Source organism: Macaca nemestrina, chromosome 14, assembly GCF_043159975.1.
Source record: "Macaca nemestrina isolate mMacNem1 chromosome 14, mMacNem.hap1, whole genome shotgun sequence".
Taxonomy (NCBI): domain Eukaryota; kingdom Metazoa; phylum Chordata; class Mammalia; order Primates; family Cercopithecidae; genus Macaca; species Macaca nemestrina.
The window spans coordinates 66677853-66700953 of record NC_092138.1 but is presented as its reverse complement, the minus strand read 5'-3'; the positions used below and the strand labels follow the sequence as shown (position 1 = coordinate 66700953).

Sequence of the window (23101 nt, the reverse complement as noted above, 5' to 3'; positions counted from 1 at the left end):
CACTCCCTGACAACAGAATGCTTTATGTCCAAATGTCATTCAAACTTACGTGTCCATAATGGCCTTTTTGCGCGCAGTGATAGCAATATGCTAAGGCTGACGGTCTTGAAGGGGTCTTCGGCTTTTTGGGTGGTCCAGGTTTGGTCTGTAACATGAATATTTGTGAGAGTTTGTTGATGTTAGAAGAAAATTAAAACCTCATTCTTTCCAAAAGACTTTATAGGTAAGGGATTCCTTAGAAGTTTCTTAGAATTTGGTATGGAGACCTGTATTCAGGCAATTCCATACATTAAAGTATATAACATGGTAAGAACAATTCTTTTACTCTTAATGTCAATGTGTGCTTTCCTCTCCTTCCTCCCTCCTCATTCCATTCGGCATTGTGCCAAGTACTGTGTTCAGTATTCAACACAGTATAATGGGCCAGTAGAACATGAGAGGCATACACATAATTACAAAACAATGTCAATACAGTGACAGTAGTATGTACAAGGCATTAATGGAGTGGTGAGGGGGGACTCCCCCACCAGCGGATGGGGTTAAAGAGGGGTCAGAGAAAGTTTCCCTGAAGGTGTAAAACTTACATTTACTCTCAAATGAGGTGTAAATCAAATGGAGAATCTTAGGCAGAGGGAGCAGAATGAACAATGACATAGAACTAAAAAAGAGCATACATGCTGCCAAAATATGACATACATAGCCAGGTGTAAATGGAAGACAAGGCTGGAGAAAGCAGGGCACAAGAATGGAGGGCCTTGTAAGTCAAGTAAAGGAGCAGGAGCTTTACCCAGTTTTAAGTGTCGAAGTTAGGACAGTTAGAGTTGTAGTTTGGGCCAGGCACGGTGGCTCACACCTGTAATCCTAGCACTTTGGGAGGCTGAGGTGGGCGGATCACGAGGTCAGGAGTTCAAGACCAGACTGGCCAGCATGGTGAAACCCTGTCTCTACTAAAAATACAAAAATTAGCTGGGCATGGTGGTATGCACCTGTAGTCCTAGCTACTCCAGAGGCTGAGGCAGGAGAATCACTTGAACCTGGGAGTCGGAAGTTGCAATGAACCAATATCGTACCAATGCACTCCAGCCTGAGTGACAAAGCAAGAATTCATGTCAAAAAAGGAAAAGAAAGAAAGAAAGAAAAAAAGAAAGAAGGAAAGAGAAAGAAAGAAGGAAAGAAAAAGAAAGAAAGAAAGAAAGAAAGAGAGAAAGAAAGAAAGAAAGAAAGAAAGAAAGAAAGAAAGAAAGAAAGAAAGAAAGAAAGAAAGAAAGAAAACTAGTGTCGCTTGGTCATTGAAAAGATGTGGGGAACGAGGGAAAGGAAAAATCAGGATGCCTCCATATTTTGAACTTGGGTGAGCAATGACTGATTCAGAAAAAGTAGAAAAAGACAGAGGAGCAAGTTTAGAGGGAAAGTTGATGAAGACAGTCTTGGATATGGAGTATCCAGGTGGGGATCTCCAGGAGGCAGTTTCTATGTAGAGACAGAGGAGTCTGAGCTGGAGAGTAGATCTGAAAGTAATCAGCATAAGAGTGAAGGCTGAAATCACTAGAGTGGACAGGATCACCATGGAGAGTGTAAGAGTGGCTGTGGGCTGAGGAAGGAACCTGAAGACATCAATGCTTAAGGGGCGGGCAGAGGAGCCTGTGAAATGGACATAGAAGGGAAGGTTAAAGGATGCAGAGACATAAGAGAATATAGTAACAGACCTTAGAGAGTTGTTTTAAGAAGGATGAACTGATCTATAATGTCAAATATAGCAGAGAGGCCTAGTGAGATTAGGACTGAGAAACACCCATTCAAAGTGGCAACTGCTCAGATAACCTTACTGTGAAAATTCTGAGATATTGTAGAAAGAGTAAAAGGCAGCAGGATGAACAGTAAAGTGATGCATACAAAGGTGGTAAAATGATAAAAAAGAGCAAAGAAATCATTACTCATAAAAGCCAGGATCTGTGAACTTAACCCGGAATTTTTTTTTTCTTTAAAGCCAGGTTACTTCCAGTGAGCAGAAACAGCACACAGGATTTTAGCATAGCTGCAATTTTCTGTTACTTCAACATGGCAATAGTTAACTTGTGTGTGTACTACATAACTAATTTATTCTTTTGCACATGTATTTTACATACTTTTCAGTATGTATATTAGATTGGTGCAAAGGTAACTGTAATGGCGGTTTCTGCCATTTAATAGCAAGAACCTCCTTTGCACCAACCTATTATTTCAGAATAAAAAATGTTTTAAAAAATTGAATGGAAGTTGTAGGAGAGAGAAGTTATATATTGAGAAGCATCAAGGGGCAGAATAAGATGAAGCAGTACCCAGGAAGGGGATTTGGTGGAGTCTGTTTATAGAATGGGAAAGACTTGAACATCGGGGAAAGACAGTGGAGATGGAGAAGTTGAAACCAAAGGAGGAAAGGAGATGATGGACACAGACCTCTGAGGAGGTGGTGCTGTAAACAGGAGGAGAAAAACCTAGTCCCTGCATACCCCCATGCTTTGGGGAGACTGGAAGAAAAGTTAAGGATCGGCTTAAATGTGGATCACTTTATTTCTTAGGTTGTTTATTGAGAGTCCTTAACAAAGAGTGCTAGTCTGCCAACTAATTGGTTTTTTTTTTTGGACTCTGTTGCCCAAGCTGGAGTACAGAGGCACAATCATGGCTCACTGCAGCCTCGACCTCCCAGGCTCAAGCGATTCTCCCAGTTCAGGCTCCCAGGTAGCTGAGACCACAGGGGTGCACCACTATGCCTGGCTACTTTAATTTTTATATATATATATTTTAAATTTTTGGTAGAGACAGGGTCTCGCTATGTTGCCCAGGCTGGTCTGGAACTCCTGGGGTCAAGGGATCCTTTCACCTTGGCCTCCTAAAGTGCTGAGACTGCAGGCATTAGCCACCACGGCCAGCCCGAATTTTGTTTTTTCTTTGAGACAGCGCCTTGCTCTGTCGCTCAGCCTGGAGTGCAGCAGCACAATCTCAGCTCACTGCAACTCCACCTCCTGGGCTCGAGCAATCCTTGGGTTTCAGCCTCCTGAGTAGCTGGGACCATAGGTGCATGCCACCACGCCCAGCTAATTTTTGTATTTTTAGTAGAGATGGGGATTTGCCATGTTGCCTAGGCTGGTCTCAAACTCCTGGGCTCAAGTGAATTGCTTGCCTTGGCATCCCAAAGTACTGGGATTACAGGCGTGAGCCAACATGCCCAGGCCCCCTAATTTTGTTTTTAATGTTGCAAACAGGTGGTTTGTAAAGGTTTTATTTCCTTGATATAGGAAAATAATAGATAGGTTATAAAAATATTCTTCAGGTCGGGCACGGTGGCTCATGCCTATAATCCCAGCACTTTGGGAGGCCAAGGTGAGTGGATCATCTGAGGTCGGGAGTTTGAGACCAGCCTGAGCAACATGGAGAAACTCCATCTCTAATAAAAATAAAAAAAAATTAGCCCGGCGTGGTGGCACATGCCTGTAATCCCAGCTACTCGGGAGGCTGAGGCAGAAGAATCGCTTGAACCCGGGAGGCGGAGGTTGCAGTGAGCCGAGATTGTGCCATTGCACTCTAGCCTGGGCAACAAGAGCGAAACTCCATTGCAAAAAACAAAAACAAAACCCAAACCCAAACCAAACTAAACCAAAACAAAAAAAACTACTTCAAACAACTTTACTTTCAGCTCTTATTCCCTAAAATGAGAAACTGTAGCAAAACAATAACCGCAACAATCTTTTCTACTGAAAACAATAAATGAAAGCTACACAAAATGGAATTTACAACCTCAGGTATTATCAACTGGGATATAATAAAAATAACAAGGGTTTTATATTCTGCAATTAAAAATGGGGTTCATAAATTAAGACTAGCTAAAAGTCATTAAACAGAGTTTTTTTTTTTTTTTTTTTTTTTTTGAGATGGAGTCATGCTCTGTCATTCAGGCTGCAGCACAGTGGCACGATCTTGGCGTACTGCAACCTCACCCTCCTGGGTTCAAGTGATTCTCCTGCCCCAGCCTTCAGAGTAGCTGGGATTATGGGCACATGCCAGTACACCTGGCTAATTTTTGTATTTTTAGTAGAGATGGGTTTTTGCCATGTTGGCCAGGCTGGTCTTGAGCTCCTGACCTCAAGTGATCCACCTACCTCAGCCTCCCAAAATGCTGGGATTACAGGCGTAAGCCACCGCGCCTGGCCTAAACAGAGTTTTAACAGGTATGCATATAAGCCGTGTATCACTTATTGCAGTGGTTCACAAATTTCTTCACATAGAACACTGTGAAGACATGAAATTATTAAGCAGAAATGATTTTCCACCCACAAAGATAGCTATATATTATTTGATGTGACATCAAATTGCAGCCACAAGCATACATGGCTTAAGAGAAATAAAAACAAAAGAGATGGTGTCATAGATGTGAAGGTAGAATGGATGTTTCAAGGAAGAAACCATTAAAAGCTACTGATGGGTTATACAAGATGAAGACTATGATATCCACTGGACTTAGTAAACAGGAAGTTGTTGGCAAATAGAGAAACTATTGTGAGTAGTTTCTTTTGAGGGGTAGAGGTACAAGCCAGATTGTAATGGATTTATTATAAATAGAAAGCTGCTGAAGAACAGAACATAGATGACTTTTCCCAGAAATGAGGTTGTGTATCCAAGAAGGGAAGGGGACAAGTAGAGCAGAATACAAGTCGAAGGATGCCTCCATCAGTGAGATTTACCAGAGTGCTGGGCCCATGGCATGAGTGTATGCATGCATTCCTTCATTAATTTGTTCAAAAAATAATTACTGAGTGCCTAATACATGCCAGACATTGTTCTAAAATCAGGTAACTGAGAAGTGAGCAAGATAAAAATCATTGCTCACCTCTCTAGTGGTGGAAGATAAACAGAGTCAATAATATACAAACATACAAAATATTAGCGAAAAATAGTATGCAAACAATTAAAATAGTTATGTGAATGAGAATCACTAGTGTTGACTTAGATTGACTTTTTTGGGGAAGCCTCAACCAGGATGGTCCTTTCTTATAACAAGAAAATCCAGGTATGTGATGCCTGGGGAAACACCACTCTTGGCGTACGGCATGGGGAACGAGTAGTACAAAGCCCTAAGGTAGGAACAAACTTACCATATATGAGGATTTGAAAAAAATACCGGTGAATTTGGAAGTGGAGTAGGTGAAGGAAGAGTGAAAGAGGAGGTTCTAGAGGACAGGGAGGGACTAGATCACTTAGGGCTTTATAAATCAGGATGAAGAATATCAGATTTGTTTTAAGTGGCATGGGATGCCCATGATGGGTTTGAAGCTAATGGTAGGCAATCAATAACTAGTTGGTAGCTGTCAGCAGGGATTGTGATGATAAAAAGGATCATCTACTCCCCAAATAATAAATGCTTTCTGAAAAGGTCTATGTTCACAATTTTTTCTATTTATGTTTGTTTGTGCAAATATAAGACATAACTTATCTTTTAATTTAATTTTTTTAGGAGATGGGGGTCTTGCTATGCTGCTGAGGCTGGTCTCGAACTCCTGGACTCAAGCAATCTTCCTGCATTGGCCTCCAAAAGCACTAGGATTATAGAAGTGAACCACTGTGTCCAGCTGGTTTTACATTTTTTAATGGCTAAAATAATAATAATCACCACAGAATAGTTTGCAACACATGAAAATTATGTGAAATTCAAATTGTAGTGTTTATAAATATTTATTGGAACACAGGCACACACATTAGTTTACAAATTTTCTATGGTTGATTTCACGCTATAAGGATAGAGTTATAACAGAGACCATATGGCCTGCCAGGCTAAAATATTTACTACCTGGCTCTTTATAGAAAAAGTTTGCTGACCCATGACCTAGAACATAGGAAGTGCTCAATAAACAAACAGGTGGTGAATGAGTAGGTATTAAAGACTTCAAAAGAGAGTGGAAATAAGTTATGCAACAATAAAGGTGGCAAAAGTAGATACAAACACTGAAAATCTCTACTACTAATTGAGGACACGAGAAAAAGTTTCATGGAATTTTTCTGAATTTATTTTATTGCCTAAATTTGAGGAAATAACAGGTAGTTCTCATGTATTTATCCCTTAGTAGGAATTTTTAATTCAAAGGTTACTGAGTTCCTACTTTGTACAACACATTGTAATAGACACCGTGAGGAATACGGAGATAATAGACAGAAGAGCAAATTTAGTAAAGATTTTAAAAGACGAAAGCACTAGGGAGGCTGAGGCCTACAAAATGGAATTAAGTGTGCATCAAATACATATTTTCTACTAAAAAACTGCATCAGCACAATTTCTTCTAAGATGCTGTTAGGCCACAGCCTGAAAGAACAAATCATATGTCTTGCTGCTATAGAATGAATCCTAAATGAGTTATTTAGATTTTAAAGAATTAAATATTTTACAACCAATAACATGCACATGGCATACAATTCAAAAGACACTAAGAGATATGGTAAGAAGTCTGTCTCCCACTTCTGTTCTCACTCAGTTCCTCTTTCCTCAACAGCAACTACTATTACCAGATTCTTGTGTTCACAAAGACAGTACAGGCATATACAAGTGTGTGGATATGCGTATGTACTATATATGCACACACACATAATACAAAGATATATATTTGGCTTATTCAAAGAAAAAGCATGAAGAAAAGGATTTTAAGGACTGGGGGCACTCAAGGGCAAAACTGGCAAACTCTTCCTAAGACCCAGATGCTCTGATAAAATTTAGTTATCAATGCATTTTGGGATTATGTTCTAATGTGGGCTCCACTATTTACTAGCTATATGACCTTAGTCAAGTTATTTACATGGTCGTTCCTTCATTTTACTCATCTGTAAAATGGGAATAATAGTAAGAGTGCTCCCTCATTAACACTGCTGTGAGGCATAAATGAAACTTACTCATCTTACATAACAACCTATCAGTAAAACCTGACCAGGTGACCACTTCCTCTTGATACAGACTCTTCATTCAGCTTCCCAGACAACATGCTCTCCTAGTTTTCTTCCACTTCATCGGCTATTTCTTCTGCAGTCTCCTTTGTTGGTTTCTATCCATCTCTCTGTCCAATTACACTGCAGTGCCCCAGGGTTCAGTCCTTAGACTGCTTTTCTTCTCTATTTAATCTGCTCTCATCTAACAGTATAGATTTACATTAACTTTTACCCTTGCCATTCTAAAATTCTATCTTCAGCCTTGATCTCTGTTAACTCTACACTCAAGTATCTCTACTAGAAAGTCTAACCAGCACCTCAAATTTAGTTAGTTAAAATCAAATTCTGTTCTTCCCCCACTCCAAATATGTTCCTCCCAAAATCTTTCCCATCTCATCGGCAACTTTATCCTTCCAGTTGCTTAGGCCAAAAATGAACAACCTTAACTCGTCTCTTGCTTATACCTCATACCCAGCCCATCAGCAAAGCTTGTTGGCTCTGCAAATACATTTGCCTCTTTCCACTCTACCAGTACTGTCCTGGTTCAATTACTCAACTCTCGTTTGGATGACTACAAGAACATCATAACTGGTCTCTTTGCTTCTATCCCTGCCCTCTACAGCCTACTCTAAACATAAGATGATCCTTATAGCATGCAAATCAGAACATATCACTTTTCAGCTCAAAACTCTAATTAAAGTTTCTCATCTCAGAGTAAAAGCCAAGAACTTTACAATGGCCTGTAATTTTCATCTTCCCACCTCTCTAACCTCATCTCCTACTACTTTCCCTCACAGCAAGCCTGTCATGCTAGCCTTTTCACTGTTCTCTGAATATCCCAGACAAACTTCCACCTCAGCACTTTGCACAAGCTACTTGATCTGCCTGGATCACTCTTCTCCCAGATTTAACATGGTGCGCTCCTTCACTTCCTTCAAGCCTTGGCTCAAATGTCATCTTCTCAGTAGGGCCTTCCTGACCTATTTAAAATGGCTAGCTCCCTCCAATCTGTACTCCCTATCCTGCTGCACTGCAATTTTATTTTAAAAAGACCAACCAACCAAACAAACAAAACTCCCCATGGCACTTATCATATCTGATATACTATAATTTTACTACCTATCCACTCCCAACTCCACCCCCAGGCTAGGAGAAAGTAAGTTCTGTGAGGGCAGGGATTTTTGTCTGGTTTTGTTCACTGCTGTACTTCAGCTCCTGGAATAGGGCCAGGCATATAGGAGTAGTTCAGTAAATATTAATGAATGAATAATGAGGTAATGCATAAGTAAAGCACATGGCCTATAGTAAGCATCCAATACAATTTAGCTATTGTTAATAAAAATTTGCACACTTTGGGAAACTATTAATTTTTTATGTCACTAAGGGAAAACCTATAAAATCATGCTTAAATATATTAAAAAGCTTGAATAAATTAATAATACAGCTTCCTTATTGTCTCCCCTTCTTCACACTGAGAATGTGGTATATACTCTGACAAAATCAGGAAAGAATTAGCAATGCAAAGTGAATAGGAACTCAGTCTTATAGTACCAGGAACAAAGAGATCCTTCTTAATCGAGATTTTGAAAGCATGTTTCATGTTGATACTTCTTATTTTAAAGGAATCTCAAATTTAACCCCTGAAAGAAATGTAAACATGTGGATGTTCATTCATCTGAATAATGTCACTAGTTAAAAACTTCCATTATTACTAATAAAAATAGCAACAGTATATTGTGCTATGAAATTCTAAACTGTTTCATAATAATTAATTAGTAAATGACATGACAAACGCTATCTACATACTCTCATTTTAATAAACTATCATGTACTAGGGCTTAATAGGAATGAAATCAGCCTAGATCTTACCTAATTAGAGAACATTTCTGTATTAGAATATAGTACTGAAAACTCAATAGTGGTTTCCAGTGGACAAGTTTTCATACTATGATCTAACAAAAATCTCTAAGCTATTTAAAGTGTTAGAATTAGAAATTTGTGACTCAATACTTATGCCTTGGAGCATGTCTTTATTTTTAATTAACAGTAAAGGTCCAATTTAAAGCAGAATGTGTCAACTGATTAGCTCTAAGTTCAGGGTTCTGTCATACATGCCTGTACTGCTGACAAAAAGTTAAATGCAAGGCAATGAATGTAGTTTTTGTGAACTTTTTAAAGTCAAAAAATTTATCTGAAGACTTTGACCCAATGGATACCAAATTAACTACTTATAAAAGCAGGTCTTTTGTATTTCTTCTTTTTATTTTTTATTTTTTGTTACAGACATTTAAATAATCTATATTTGTAGGGTGATATCTTGGAGATTACTTTACTATCAATATATAGAAGTAATAACCTGGTAGATAGCATTACCTATGAAAGGTCCATCCCATCTGCTATTCTTGCTGAAAGCTTTTCATGCACCAGTAAACTCAGTAAATATCAGAAGATAAAGCATAAGCCTACCACGCCACGGATTTACTCCTAATGTCTCCTCAAAGTGCAGCCCGATGCAACGATTACAAATGATTTTCTTCTAATGTCATTTTACATAACCCTTTTTTCTGCATGAGTAGTTAGTGTGGAATGAATGAATGAATGCCATTAAAACAGTTAATCATTATCTGGGACACTGGCCTTACTCCCTTCACTACTAGGAATCTCCATGACAAAGGCCAAGAGCTAGAGCTGCCTCAGTGTCCTATTTCTAACAGTAATTTTTTATGCAAATGAACCTGCTGGGCATCTCCCTCTGTGACCTTCAGCTGCCCTTATCTAAACTGACTTTGATCCAATGAGGGCTTGCATCTAGCTGAAGCTCATTACTATATAGGATATGTAATCAATTTCACTAATTAAAGGGTATTTTCTATTCTGTGAATGCAAAATGGATTTATTTTTATAATCACACATATGCTTAAAGACTACACTATGTGTTTCTATTTATTAATCCAGTTTGCTATATGAACATATATTAAAAAGCAAATATATTAAATACCTGAGGTAAATGCATTCATAACCAAATGTAACACTGAGAAAAGTAGAGCTTGGCTCCAATCTTACTGACTAAATCACATGTGCATAAGCATCTCTTCAATCAGTATGATTTTCATGTTTGAGAACAACCTTATTCTCTCATATTTCCAAATCAATTTATTCTTTCTATAAACCCACTAATAGGACAAGCTTTATCCCAATAGTCATGTATCTAAAAAACCTAACCCAAGTAATCAAATAGGACTTCTCAAGAAAATGTTACCCCAAACCAAAAGCTTGTCATCATATTCAAAGTCTATTAGTTGAGGTGACGTAATAGCATCATTTTGGAATTTGAGTAGAACAAAAGTTTAAATTTAAAATATACCTTTCTATTTCAAGATACTGATTTTCTTTTCTTTTCTTTTCGAGACAGAATCTTACCCTGTCGCCTAGGGTGGAGTGCAGTGGTGTGATCTTGGCTCACTGCAACCTCCACCTCCTGGGTTCAAGCGATTCTCCTGCCTCAGCCTCCTGAGTAGCTGGGACTATAAGCACCTGCCACCACGCCTGGCTAATTTTTGTATTTTTAATAGAGATGGGATTTCACCATGTTGGCCAGGTTGGTCAACCTCAAGTGATACACCTATCTCGGCCTCCCAAAGCACTGGGATCACAGGCGTAAGCCAACGCACCCAGCCAAGATACTGCTTTCTACTAGCTACTCTAGAAATCAGACATACTTTTCTAAATTTTTATTTCATTTTATAAAGAGTAGTCAGGGAAAGAAGAATGTATACTTTCCCTTTCCTTTGGGATTGTTTAAAATATGAACACCAACAGAATTGTAATTAGTATATATCCAAGGGGTAGGAGTGGGTCTGGAATATCTGGGGCCTAAAGGAATCAAATAAAGAAACCTAAAAGTTAGGCACACTGTTTTATAATGAACTGAACCAAAGCAGAGGCTGTGAGACAACAAAGATGATGCTGTATTACAAAAAAGCCAAAAACTGTTCCCTTTCCTCCCTTTAAGGTGTTTTTCTGAGTGGATCCTCACACCTAGGACCTGAACTCTAGGCCTACTTCAACTGTGGTTTTGGACAAAGTCTTCCATTTGTATACTGTTCTGGCAAATATTCACAGTATTAACTTCCCTTTCAGGAATACTAGGAGGAATTTTCTCCAAGCTAATGGCTTTAGAATTATTTTAAAATAGTGTTTCCTCTATGAAGTTTTTAAAGCTTTTATTTTTTCTTAGTGAAAAAACAGAATTCCCTGTATTCTAGTGGACATTGTTACTAATTTTCCTCACATGTTAAAAATGGCATTAAAAGTACCATGTATATCATATATACATAATATTTTTATGTGTTAAAAAACTATGTCATGTACCCAAAAGACTCCCAATCCATTGGGTAATTCCTTAATTAGGCAGATTTTTGAAACATGTATTATGTACACAACAGACCGGAACGCCTCCTTTGGAGCATTTTCTAGTCTATCGGGTGATTACATCATTAAGCCACACATGCTACGTAGAAAAAATCCTTATGAAAATTCATGAAAAAATGTACAGCCCATCATTAGCATGCAGCAGACATGTATGCTTTTGATATTTTCTCTGCTTAAAAAAAAAAACAAAAAAAAAACAACTACATGAAGTAATTAGTCCAGGTCATGAAAACATGAGAAAGGTACCAGACACTGGTGAAAATAGTGAAAATAAAAATAGTAAAAAAAAATGCATCTCTCATGGTTTACCTGAGAGTAATTTGCCTTACTGGAAAAAAGATTCTTAAAGAGTGTTCATTTGAACTGCAGAATAATGTGTGTTGCTTTAGTTATTTGATATTTCCTGTATCTCTGTAACTTCCTCCCTACTTCTCTTTCGGATACACTGAAATTTTATAAACCAATGGGTTGAAAGGTTGCGGATGATCAATCATTCAAGGCCTTGCACTACTTTATGTTTGTATACTTATGTCTTCATTTTATGTAGTCAAGAGTGCAAGGAATTACATAATTATATCTTTTTCAGTAAATCGAAACTACATTAAAGTAATGTAAATAGATATAAAATGTTGGTATAACTTCCAATAGTGAAAGGGTTATATCTTCACAACATTAACCACTATGCAAAATCTAAAATATGATATATTTGAAGACTAAAAACAAGCATGAGTTTTATAAAAATGAGCTATTAAGCTTTTTAATTTATAACCTTTCTTTTTGTAAATGGGACACTCCCTGTCAAAACAACCCCACCAACAAAAAGAAAGCCTCAGTAAGCAGAGAACAATGAACATATGCAACACAGTAAGGATCAGAGTAATTCACTTCCTGAATGCTCCAAATCTTTGTGGCTTAAAAAGCATCCCAATTTTCTCTAAAGGTAGTAGCATTTATTCATTGGGCCATAGCTAATTTTACATGGAATGCAAAAATGTTAGTTTAAGTTTAATATACCACCCTATTTAAATATTTCCAATGTAGCTCTCAAACTGCAGAGCTATCCCTCTGTCTATTTTAATTTTAAAGTAAGTTAGCAAAGGCTTCCTTCTTAATCCCCAGAGACTACCTACATAGTGACACAAACGCACAAATTTATGACAGCAACATAAATGCTCTTCTGAAGTAATGTGCAACATTAAGTGAAAATCGTTTCCTGGAAAGATATTATAGGTATCTATATTTTATTTGCCATCTTAAACATATCTGAGTCTTTATGGCCTTATTTTAAAAATGTATTTCCTTTTTATATTTCCTGGTGCAAATGGACTGCATAAATAAGCAATGTGCTATGAGGCTTCAGACCAGCCGATAAAACCTTTCAATTTTCATGCCAGCTTCTTCTTTTGTAATTCAAATCCGCCTGGAAACTGGCAGCTCTGAAAACTGAAACAAGCACTGCCACAAATACCTTGTAATGCTATCGACCTTGTCTGCCCATGCAGTGAGAAAGGGGGATGCATATGTGTCTGCAGCCATCCAGATAACACAACTCATTTTTTTTGGGGGGGTGGGTGGGTGGGATGGGGTGGGGATAACAGAAGCCAGCCCCAGACTGTGCACCAAAAGCAGTCATTACCAGGCGAGCTGGAGAATAAGTCTCTTCAAAATACACAGTGCATTTAAAAACCATATATGAGGCTGAGCCACTGCTGTCATTACCAATTTTAATTTAGCTCCTTCAGTTTGCCAGCCAGATAAACTCTTTAGTGCTGTTTTTTAATCTATTTGCCACATTTTATGTTTAAGATTATAGTAATATGGACAGAAGAAGGAATCACTTTTAGGGGAAATAAAGAAATAGATCCGCTTATCGGCACCCATCAGAAAGTTCATTAATCAGCCAGGCTTTGTGCCCTCTAAATTGAAAGGTTAAATAATCCTCTCAGGAATATTTCTCGGCCCCTCCGCCAATTGTCCGGAGAGGAGCTGCCATTCATAGCATGCGGGATCGGTGACAGGGTATCTTACCACTGTTTGGACCCCAAACAATGATGGACAAATGGCTTCGTTTACAAAGAAACCATTTAGTACGTGGATGGAGAAGGACCACAAGCTTTGATGCAGGATGGAGGGATGAAGGCATGGAGACAGGATGTAGGGTGAAGGGACAGAAAAGAACACATAAATGTGTAAATCTATGGACATTTTATCTGAATGTTTATTGGGTTAGACTATAAAGCATAGGAATCACACTAATACACGTCTTCCAACCATACGAAATGCTTAACATATTCAAATCTGCTTCTATATTTTGCATGTGATTGTACATGAACCTCAACAAAAAATTATAGAATAATAGAATCATAGCTCTATTATGTTTATTAGCTAATACACGGGGGATCCAAATAAACCCCAAGATTTTCATTTTTACCATAACTCCACATGACTTACAACATATGGCCCTCCCACCACCTGCCATCCCAACTCTGCTTATTCCACTGTAATACTCTTAACCATCAGTCACAAAGGCAGGGAATTCCACAGCTGCAAGGACCTGTTAGAAGGGGGAAGTAATGTTCTTTTGCTTTTACAATATGTTCCATCTTAGCCTCTGCTTGTCTTAAAACAAGGAGCAAACATGAAATAGGAATGCTCTTTGAAAGAATACAAATTGCATGTACTGATAAAGTGCTTAAGTTTGAGTTGCCTTTTTCACTGGATCTATCTGAGAATACAGTTGGAAGTCTGCAGAACTGACCCAGCTCTTATATCACTACATTTTGCTAGGAAATCAGGCTGGTTTTTGGCACTAATCATGTGAAGGCATAAAGTAGTTTTACCTGAAGTGCAAAAAACTGATATGCTATTTTGTTTCATTTCTTATCTGATTAACATAAGCCCTCTACTCCTAGCAGAAAGTATTCTAATTGGGGTATGTTTATGTTTGGGTGAATTTTTCAATTTCATATTATTCTCATCATTTGTATAGAGAGCAAATATTTATATAATTTATTTGCTTATGATAGAGAACTATATTCAGATGGCACTGAAGTTATCACTTAAGAATCATACATTTATTAATATATATTTTCAAAGTGATATTGCATTTTTCTGATACATATTTTATACAGTCATTTTCATTAGGAAAGGAAGTAGCCTAAATGGAAAAGAATAAGACAAGTATAAATTATTAGAAAATGAAAACTGAGGAAACAATTTTGTCAACAAAAGATTCACTTCAATAAACATAAGAAGGAAACATTCTTAGGAGACAGAGTAAAGAGGTCCTTAGGAATCTCCTAAGGTTGGGCAGAAGGCATTATAATAATCTGAGTTTGGGACGTCAGTCCAGAGGCCACCTCTACAGGTCTAAGATGCCTTTGGGTTTGCCATAGTACAGCTTGCATAGTGTTTAACATGCTCTATCTGTCAGGTATTGTACTTTACATTTATCATCTCATCATATACTTACAAAAATCCTACAAGGCATTATCCCCATTTTTCAGATGAAGAAATTGAGGACTTTAGAAGTTAAATATTTTAACTATGTTTGCACATTTAGTATATGAGGAAAGACTCAGACTCTGAACCACAGTCCAGTCCCAAAGCTGGCATTCTTTTCTCTACTATGATTAAAAAAAAAATGCTACCTAGTAATTTCCTCAGAAATTTGCTTGCCCTTCTGGCCCAATTGTATAGCACGGTTTTCTAAGGACTTTGGTAAAAACAGGGAGGAAATGTACAACTGTAAACAAAGGAAATGTGAGAGAGCCAAGAAAACAAAATTGATATTGTATAAACAAAGTTAAGACACAACCCAAAACTTAGTTCTCCTAACTGAGTAAGCATGTGAGGTAATCCACAAATCAATATAAAGGAACATATTTATGTAAAATGGATGCATTACAAAATTGTAAAGATGATCTTATAATTTATCAAATTGATTCAGTTCTACATGATTATTGAAAAATGAATGAAAATTATCTAGTAGCTTTATTACCAGTTGATACACACATGTGCATTCCTTTTACAAAGCTAATACAAATTTCTAAACACTCACTTTAAATAATTCTTGTTTTGAAATGTGAGCTATCTATGTACTGGTGTACCAATTAAGGTGAAGTTCTAATTTAATCCCAAAGACATTAAACATTTTTTTTGTTAAATGCTTTCTAAAGAGGTAACATATTTCTTCATTTGTTTTCGGTATTTCTTAAACACCAGAGCTGTTGGTCTTGGAGGACCATTGCACCCACCTCAAAATAGCTGGAAGAAAATACTTATAAATGTACCAAAAAAACCCCACACATAACTCCCTTGAATTTCTGATATATAGGGATCAAATGACTAATAAATTTTAAGTCTAAAATCTGACTGATTTTTAACAATAATTCATTAACTTTTAGTCACTGAAAAGACTGTGCTTTTGAAACCTTAAACTTTATCACCACAACTTATATCATAACATAAAATATAACACTATTTCAGAGAGACTGTTCATGTTAACAAGTCAAGGAATCTTTTTAGGAGTCTTTTCCTGCAGATTATTCAAATGATTGATCCAAACCCTTAAAGGTTATGGTTGATCATGATTGTAACTAATTGATTCCTAAATACTTAAGACCTTTAGGAATTACGGTAATCTACCATGTTACTCACATGCATGACTACCAAAATGAATGTCTAATACAAATATCATTGGTCTAGTATATTTTATCTACATTTACTGTTGCACTGAAATGTCCAGAAAAGACTATGGCAAGTATGATCACTTGGAATATAATTAATAAATGGCATGAAACACCTGTTCAAAGCACATATGCGAAATAATCACTTGAATATGCTAAAGTTATCTACATAATACTTCTACACTCTGTGTGTGTACGTAACATGACAAAGAATTGGCATCGCTCAACACTTAAGATTTTAAAACTATAATTTATTATATAGTTACTGTACAATGATAAACTATTAATTTTGGAAAATCTAAGACTATTTGTTTATATTTATATTCATTTTTGTTGTAATAGGGTCACTCTTTCAAAGTGCAGAGTTACAAGTAAAAAGAAATGTAGCTTTGCCCCTGAGCAAGGATGACACGCAAATTCATGAAGTGTTCCATTAATTTTTTTAAAGAAAGAAATGTAGTTTTCTTTGAGATTATATGAATACTGTGGGTTTTAAAAAGGATTTTTGAAGTGTGTTATGTTAAAATAAGTAGCACTTAGAAATGAAATTTAATTACCACAGTATTTAATAATCAAGAATAAACTGCCCCTATAATGACTAACTATAATTCCTTTTTAAGTAATGCCGAACACACGAGGAAGAGAGGAAAGGGTAATAAAAAAAAAAAGTCCAAACGTGATGCTCCATTTGTCATCCTCAGGATAAACATTTGTTAACAGATAAGAAAACAGATGACCACAAAAAGTACTTCTTTACATTTTTAAAACAGAAGTACAACTTTAAGTCCATATGAGAAATATTTAAGTCCTAAACATACTGGTCTTTGTCCCTAGCCACTAGGGGCAGGATTAAAAAGCACAGGGACTTTTTCCGTCAAATAAAGAAAGGAAGTCACTATTTATAGCAGAACTTCAGATTCAATTATTTGATTATTGAACAACATCTAATATCTAAAAATATGAGCCAAATTCATGATGACTAATGAGTAGGTCATTAAAGATATTTAGAAGATGGCAAAAGCACAGCTGCTTCTATGCCAAAACATTTATGATAAATCTTTCTTAAATTGTGTGAAGGCTGCATACTTCTCATTGCTTCATTATCTGAAACACTTAAATCTACATTAGGATTACCATCATAAAGTACTTGATATTATCTAAATATATTAATGCAAGGAAAAAACTGCAAAATATGCCATATTGATTTCCCATTTAAACCAAATTAGTATTTGCATTAAAATACTGAAAATCAAGTAACTTCAAACTTCAGAATTGAAGGAGTGAACACTTCAGTATTTCTTTGTAAAGAAGAAAATACTAAGGTTCTCTCAAGTGCTCCAATAAATATAAATTACACCTAAATCTAAATCATCTTATTCTATCTCCATTCAAAAATAAATATGCAAACATACAATTTCTAAGTATCTGTGGAAATGTTATGTGAGGAAAAATAACATATGCATTTATAATTCACAAAGTTCATTTTCCCCCTTTCCTTTACAGTAGCTTTAGAAAATTGCTTTTTGATGATTTAGCAAATTGTATTTATTTTTAAAAGAATCTCATTTATTGAGATTGATAATTCCAGGTTTCATTTGCTTTGAAATTACATTTTCCAATGATAAGTTCTGGGAAAATGTGGTTCCACATGCCAGTGAAATAAAGATTAAAAAAAAATCAGTTGACTTACTCTGTAAATGTAGTAATTTATCGTTCCTACTAAACTCAAAATATGAGAAGATTGAAGTAAAAATTATTAGGATAATTTTAACAGCAATTTATTTAAGAACAAGACAAGTATTTAAATAACATAAAACTATTCATATAAATTTTGTATTTGAAATATCTTTAAAAATTTTAGTCATTCTCCAAATGTATTTTCTATCTCTGTTATCAGAGATGGACTATTACAAGTTATCGATGCTTATTAAAAAAAAAAAATCTTGTTATTCAGACACCAAGAAACTCAAAAGATAAACCAGTCTGATTTATTTTGTAGTACTATAATGGAAAGATGGCCCTGAAGCACTACAAAAGAGTCATGTGCCTTCTGAATGATCAGAGCACAATCACGTTCACCTCAGTAGTATTTAGTATTAAGGGCATTTTAAATGAAAACTAAACCTCTGACAATTTGACAGAGATGTAATGTCTCAATAGCAACACCTGGTCAATCAAAACATTAAAACAGCAATACCAGATACAGAGGAAAAAAAAACTATAATTTACACAAGAGTATTTCTGGTTCTTGAGGAAGCGGGCAAAGTGAGTTGAACTACCAAAACAAAAGCTTCCAAAATGAACTTATAATGTATTAGCTTATGAAAAGCTATGTGTTAGGCCTCAAAAATGGTACCAGTAAAAATGGTGCTTAGATAACTCCAAAATCTAATTTTGGGGTTATTTAGCATTTTATAAGACAACAATATGTAACCAGTTCTATTATCTTAAACACACCAAAGCGCACACAGAGAAAAACAGACCTATCACTTGATATCTACTGTGTGCATGGGGTTATTATGGTTTTTACAGATCTGCTTATGTAGCCAAGGACCTCTCAGAAACATATTTAGGAATCCCAACATATATCCAATTAACCTGGAAAAGAAAAGATTCTGGCTGACTTTTTGAATCTCTTCATTTCACATTTTAAGTTATTTTAAAAGAAAAACATTCCATATTAGCATTAGGCAATTAGAAAATTATCTATCCTATCTTACATCACAATCTCAGGATAAAGGCTTTTGCATAGATACAGTCTCAGAACCAAAACCACGCTCTTATTCCTTCTGGACTGTAAAACATAGTTCTAGAGTTAAACCCAAATCTGTTGACATTTAGGGGTACCCACTACGTAGTATGGCATAGAATGCTTTAGAGAATAACATTCTCACTCAGTATAAAACTCCAAACTGTGAAAACACAAAAAATACATTTCTAAATGGGTATTTCCAGGTAAGGACAGAAAACTAAGTGGCAAAATGAAATGTAATATTGTTACTTATGGTTTATAAGATATACTCTGACACACTGTGGCCGTAAGCCTTTACTAGGCCAGAAAGGAAGGCAAGCACACTCACTTCTCTACTCTTCTCCATTTCCCAGATAACAAATATTCTATTTTTTGAAGTGTAAATTCTAGGCATTCAAAATATTATATATAAAAAAACAAGGCTTAATTCTTCTAAAGCAGTTACATTTGCTTCCTGCTTAAATCTTCAGTTGAAATAAAAGGCAGTAGGGTTTGAAATACATTTTAACAATGCACACAAAGAAATCAAATGCAAAATTAAACATAAAAGATGCATTGTGCTTTTCGGTTCTTAACACATACAGCCCTCAAATAGCAAACTCTGGTTACTTTTTAAAGTAGATTAAAAACAAGATTAACCAAATGTCCAACTCATGTCAAATCATAGCCTCTACTAGTTAAAAATTCTGTTGGTTGTAAAACTCTGTTGGTGGCCATATTGGCCCAGGATTTTTAATATAAATGAGAGTAGAAATGACAGGGGGTGGGGGAAGGGACATTCTTTCTTGAATAGTTAAAGAGGGAAAATTTTTATCTAGAATTAGTTATTTGAAAGATGAAAAAGAACATTAAAAGTCAGCCTCTACAAAAATCTGATAATGTAGCAGAAATGAAAATACAAGAAGTTATATTATTAAACATTTAAAAACATTCTGAACATTTTTGAAGGAGGTAAAAATATTAACTATTTGAGGAAATTATGTAATTGTTAAATAAAAACAATATTTTTTCTTTTTTTATGGTCTCCAAATTGATAAAGACATTAAATTATATAATTTTAGAATCATTAAAACATAAAAAGATGGTGTCATCAGATGGTTGTTAGAATATGGATGTTTGTGTGTATGTAGTCTTTTTAGTTTTATTAGCATGCACCCTTTAGAATGACGGTCTTTAGCTTTTATTAATGTAGTCAAGTCTAGCTGATTAAAAAGCTATTATATTCATATACAGGTTGTTGAAGATATTTCATTTTATTTTTCTTGAAGTTGTTGAAAATAGTGAACACTTCTATAACTTTCTTCTTAGTTCTGAAAGTGTTTTAAGGAATTTTTTATTTGGAATATTTCAGAAGTCCACTAGTAACAATCAACTACACCACATTTCTTATATGTTTGAGAAACAATATTCTATTTAACCTACAGACTTTTTTGATTTTTAAAGAAAATGATTCCTGGGTGAACATTAATTTACTATTAAAATTTAAGTTGCTCTATAAATGATCTTCTAGTTGGGAGGCACATAAAAGCAACTGTAAAGCTCCCAAATATAAACATTTCCAAACTGGATACTAATTACATTTCCCATCATTTGGGATAAGAAATCTGACAATTTTGGTTAGAAAAAATAATTAATCAATGCTTAAGTGCAGAAAGGTCCAGAGTTTTAAGCAGACTGGTTGAAATGAATAAGTAGTAATAATTCTAACCAAGGCTTCATTACTTGGTCATTGCGCTGACTGACTCAACATTCATGTGTGAGGGCTACTAGGAGTCAATAGATGGCAGTCCATCGCCTAGTAAAAGAGCTGAAGATGACTAAAATCACCATGCATCTTGTTTTTATTCAAGGTTGAATATTCCTTCATTGCATACATTTGGATATTGTCCATATACTGATAATTTAAATACTTAACTATTTTATTTTAGAGACACTGACATATGCACAACTTCATAAACACGTTAGTTTTATATTTATACTTGCATAGTAAACTCATTATTAATTTCAACTTGATAATTTATAAACTGTGATGGCAACTTCAATATTATTTTTTAAAAATTAACCAGGATTCCAGATTGGAACAAAGTTTTCAAATTGAATTTGTTATACCTATAAATAGAATATATTGTAATTCCTTAAAAAGTAAATTTATTTTGTTTTCATTTATTTTTTCCTAATGATTCTTTTTAAAATTTATGTTTCTGAACAGCTAAAATATTAAGCAAACCATCAAATATCTGTTATATTGAAACAAATTTTTACCCTTTAACTACAGGTATATAAAAGAACACAGGTGTAAATAATCAAAAGAGCAGCTTTAAAATCATACTTCCTATACTTCAAGATTGGAATTGTTTAAATTAAGGGAAAAGCTGAAATAAATGCAATGTCAAATCTACAAGGATATAACTTTATACGGTTACAAAGAGTAGCTCTGTGATCTCGAAAAGTGTAACACATATAATTAGATTCTAATTAAGTTTAGGCTGTAAGGATTTCACTATGTTAGGATAAAAAACTGCTATATAAGCACAAACTTAATGTATTCAGATGAATTACATCTGTAACATATATGTGTAACATACATGGGTATGTATATATTTTTGGGTAGAACATGTTAACAAATCCTAATTTGAGATTTGAGGAATACTTGAGGAGTTACAGCTTTCTACTGAAAATCTTTAAATAAATTAAATGGTAATCACAAAGTGTGAAAACAAACCACCTTATATAATTTATGGCCTCTTGGGCCTGTAACAGACAGACAGGTAGTTTGAGTCTACTTGTTGGTTTACTTTTATTTCCCTAAAGAGAATGATAAGAAGAAAGTCATGTTTTGAAAGAACTTTGCCCTTTGTATTTTTACAAGCTGTCTTTGTGTAAACAAAACTTTGAAATAAGCTAAACCTTAAGAAACAATGTTTAACAACTTTTAATTAATATATATTATGTTATATAACTGTAATGACTAAAAGAATAATGGTCTGTTGCTTTGCACAACATATTTAATACAGTAAAAGAAGTGAGTAGTAAGGCTATGGTGAATTATTGAAATGATTTAAGCTGAACAACATTAAAAGTAAACTAAATTCATAATATTGAGCACCAGTCAATTAGATTCTCTAGCAAACTATATTTTCTGCTTCTACTTAGCCTAAAATCATAATAAAAGGAAACCAGGAATTGAATCATTTGAATGGTATTAAGCAGATATTTATACATTTTGAATAAGTCAAGAAGGGCTTAAGGATATGACAGTTGAATTATTCTATATGAAATATACACTAAGCTTTTTCTAGGTTCATTGAAAAAGATGAGTAACTGTTTCAGTAAAGGCAAATGAAGATACTGTGGACTGAATGCTTGTGGACTGTGGATAATACAACATTTAAAGACACTGGATTATTATTCTTTAAGGCTCCCAGTATACTTTTACCCTTTAGTTTAATGAATACAGTCTGGAAGACTAAGAGATACCATGATGTAATTATTAAATGATGTGAGTAATAAAAAAATCAAATTCTTTTAAGAACAGGAAGATAGGGTAGGGGGCAGTGGAAAAGAGAAAAAGTATATTATTGCTTTCTCAGTACAAAAACTCTTCAGATGTTTATTATCTTCCAGCAGAAGATGCTTGTCTATATTTTATGGTCAGCAGTTCAGAGAAGGGTAAATAGGCTAGGTCTTGGGGAAAATAAAAAAGGTGTTTCTACTCACTGTTAGGTGATACTGCCTCCAGATTTCTGTGCAAGCCTGGAAAATAAAAATATTGATCAGCTGGGAGCATGAAACAAGGTACTTTACAGCCTGTTGGTTTTGGCATAACCCAGCATCCACCGGTGTCGGTCACAGGAAAATAAGAAGCTTAACAGAAAGGGTCTGCATTTCAGCTTCAAAAACCTGGCTAGACAGTTTAATTGAATTTTACACTGGTTTAACACACTCCCTGCCATTGTCAGAAAGCCAGTAACAAAGTTTTCTCTCTCTTTTTCTTTTCAGGTTAGAAGTTTTGGGCACTAAGATGTGATAAAGAGCCATAACTCAGTTAAACTGATAAATGAACAGCAGTGGCCAAAATCAACAAAACTCACCAAGTACACCTTTTAAAACAACATTTTGAACTTTGGTAGTAAGATGGAAAACAATTTAATAGTAACTGCTTTAAGAAGACTTCATTGTTATTATATATTTGTGACAGCTGTTGGCATCTTTTACTGAATCACTTGGTGCTAACTCTTAATACTCTATAAGAAAGAGAATTAAAAACAACAAGAACAAAAACGAC

General features: G+C 35.2%; 1 protein-coding gene across 7 annotated transcripts in view; it reads right to left on the bottom strand.

Moving 5' to 3' along the window:
- The window catches only part of LOC105497296 (zinc finger CCHC-type containing 7), a 278994-nt gene that overhangs the window by 8872 nt on the left and 247021 nt on the right, over positions 1–23101 (bottom strand). For all 7 annotated transcript variants that reach the window (XM_071078019.1, XM_011768308.3, XM_011768307.3 and 4 more), the window contains exons 6-7: positions 22534–22569; positions 50–145 (exon numbers count right to left, since the gene is read on the bottom strand). In XM_071078019.1, the coding sequence (XP_070934120.1) occupies positions 50–145; positions 22534–22569 (132 nt within the window). The remainder of the gene's footprint in view (positions 1–49; positions 146–22533; positions 22570–23101) is intronic.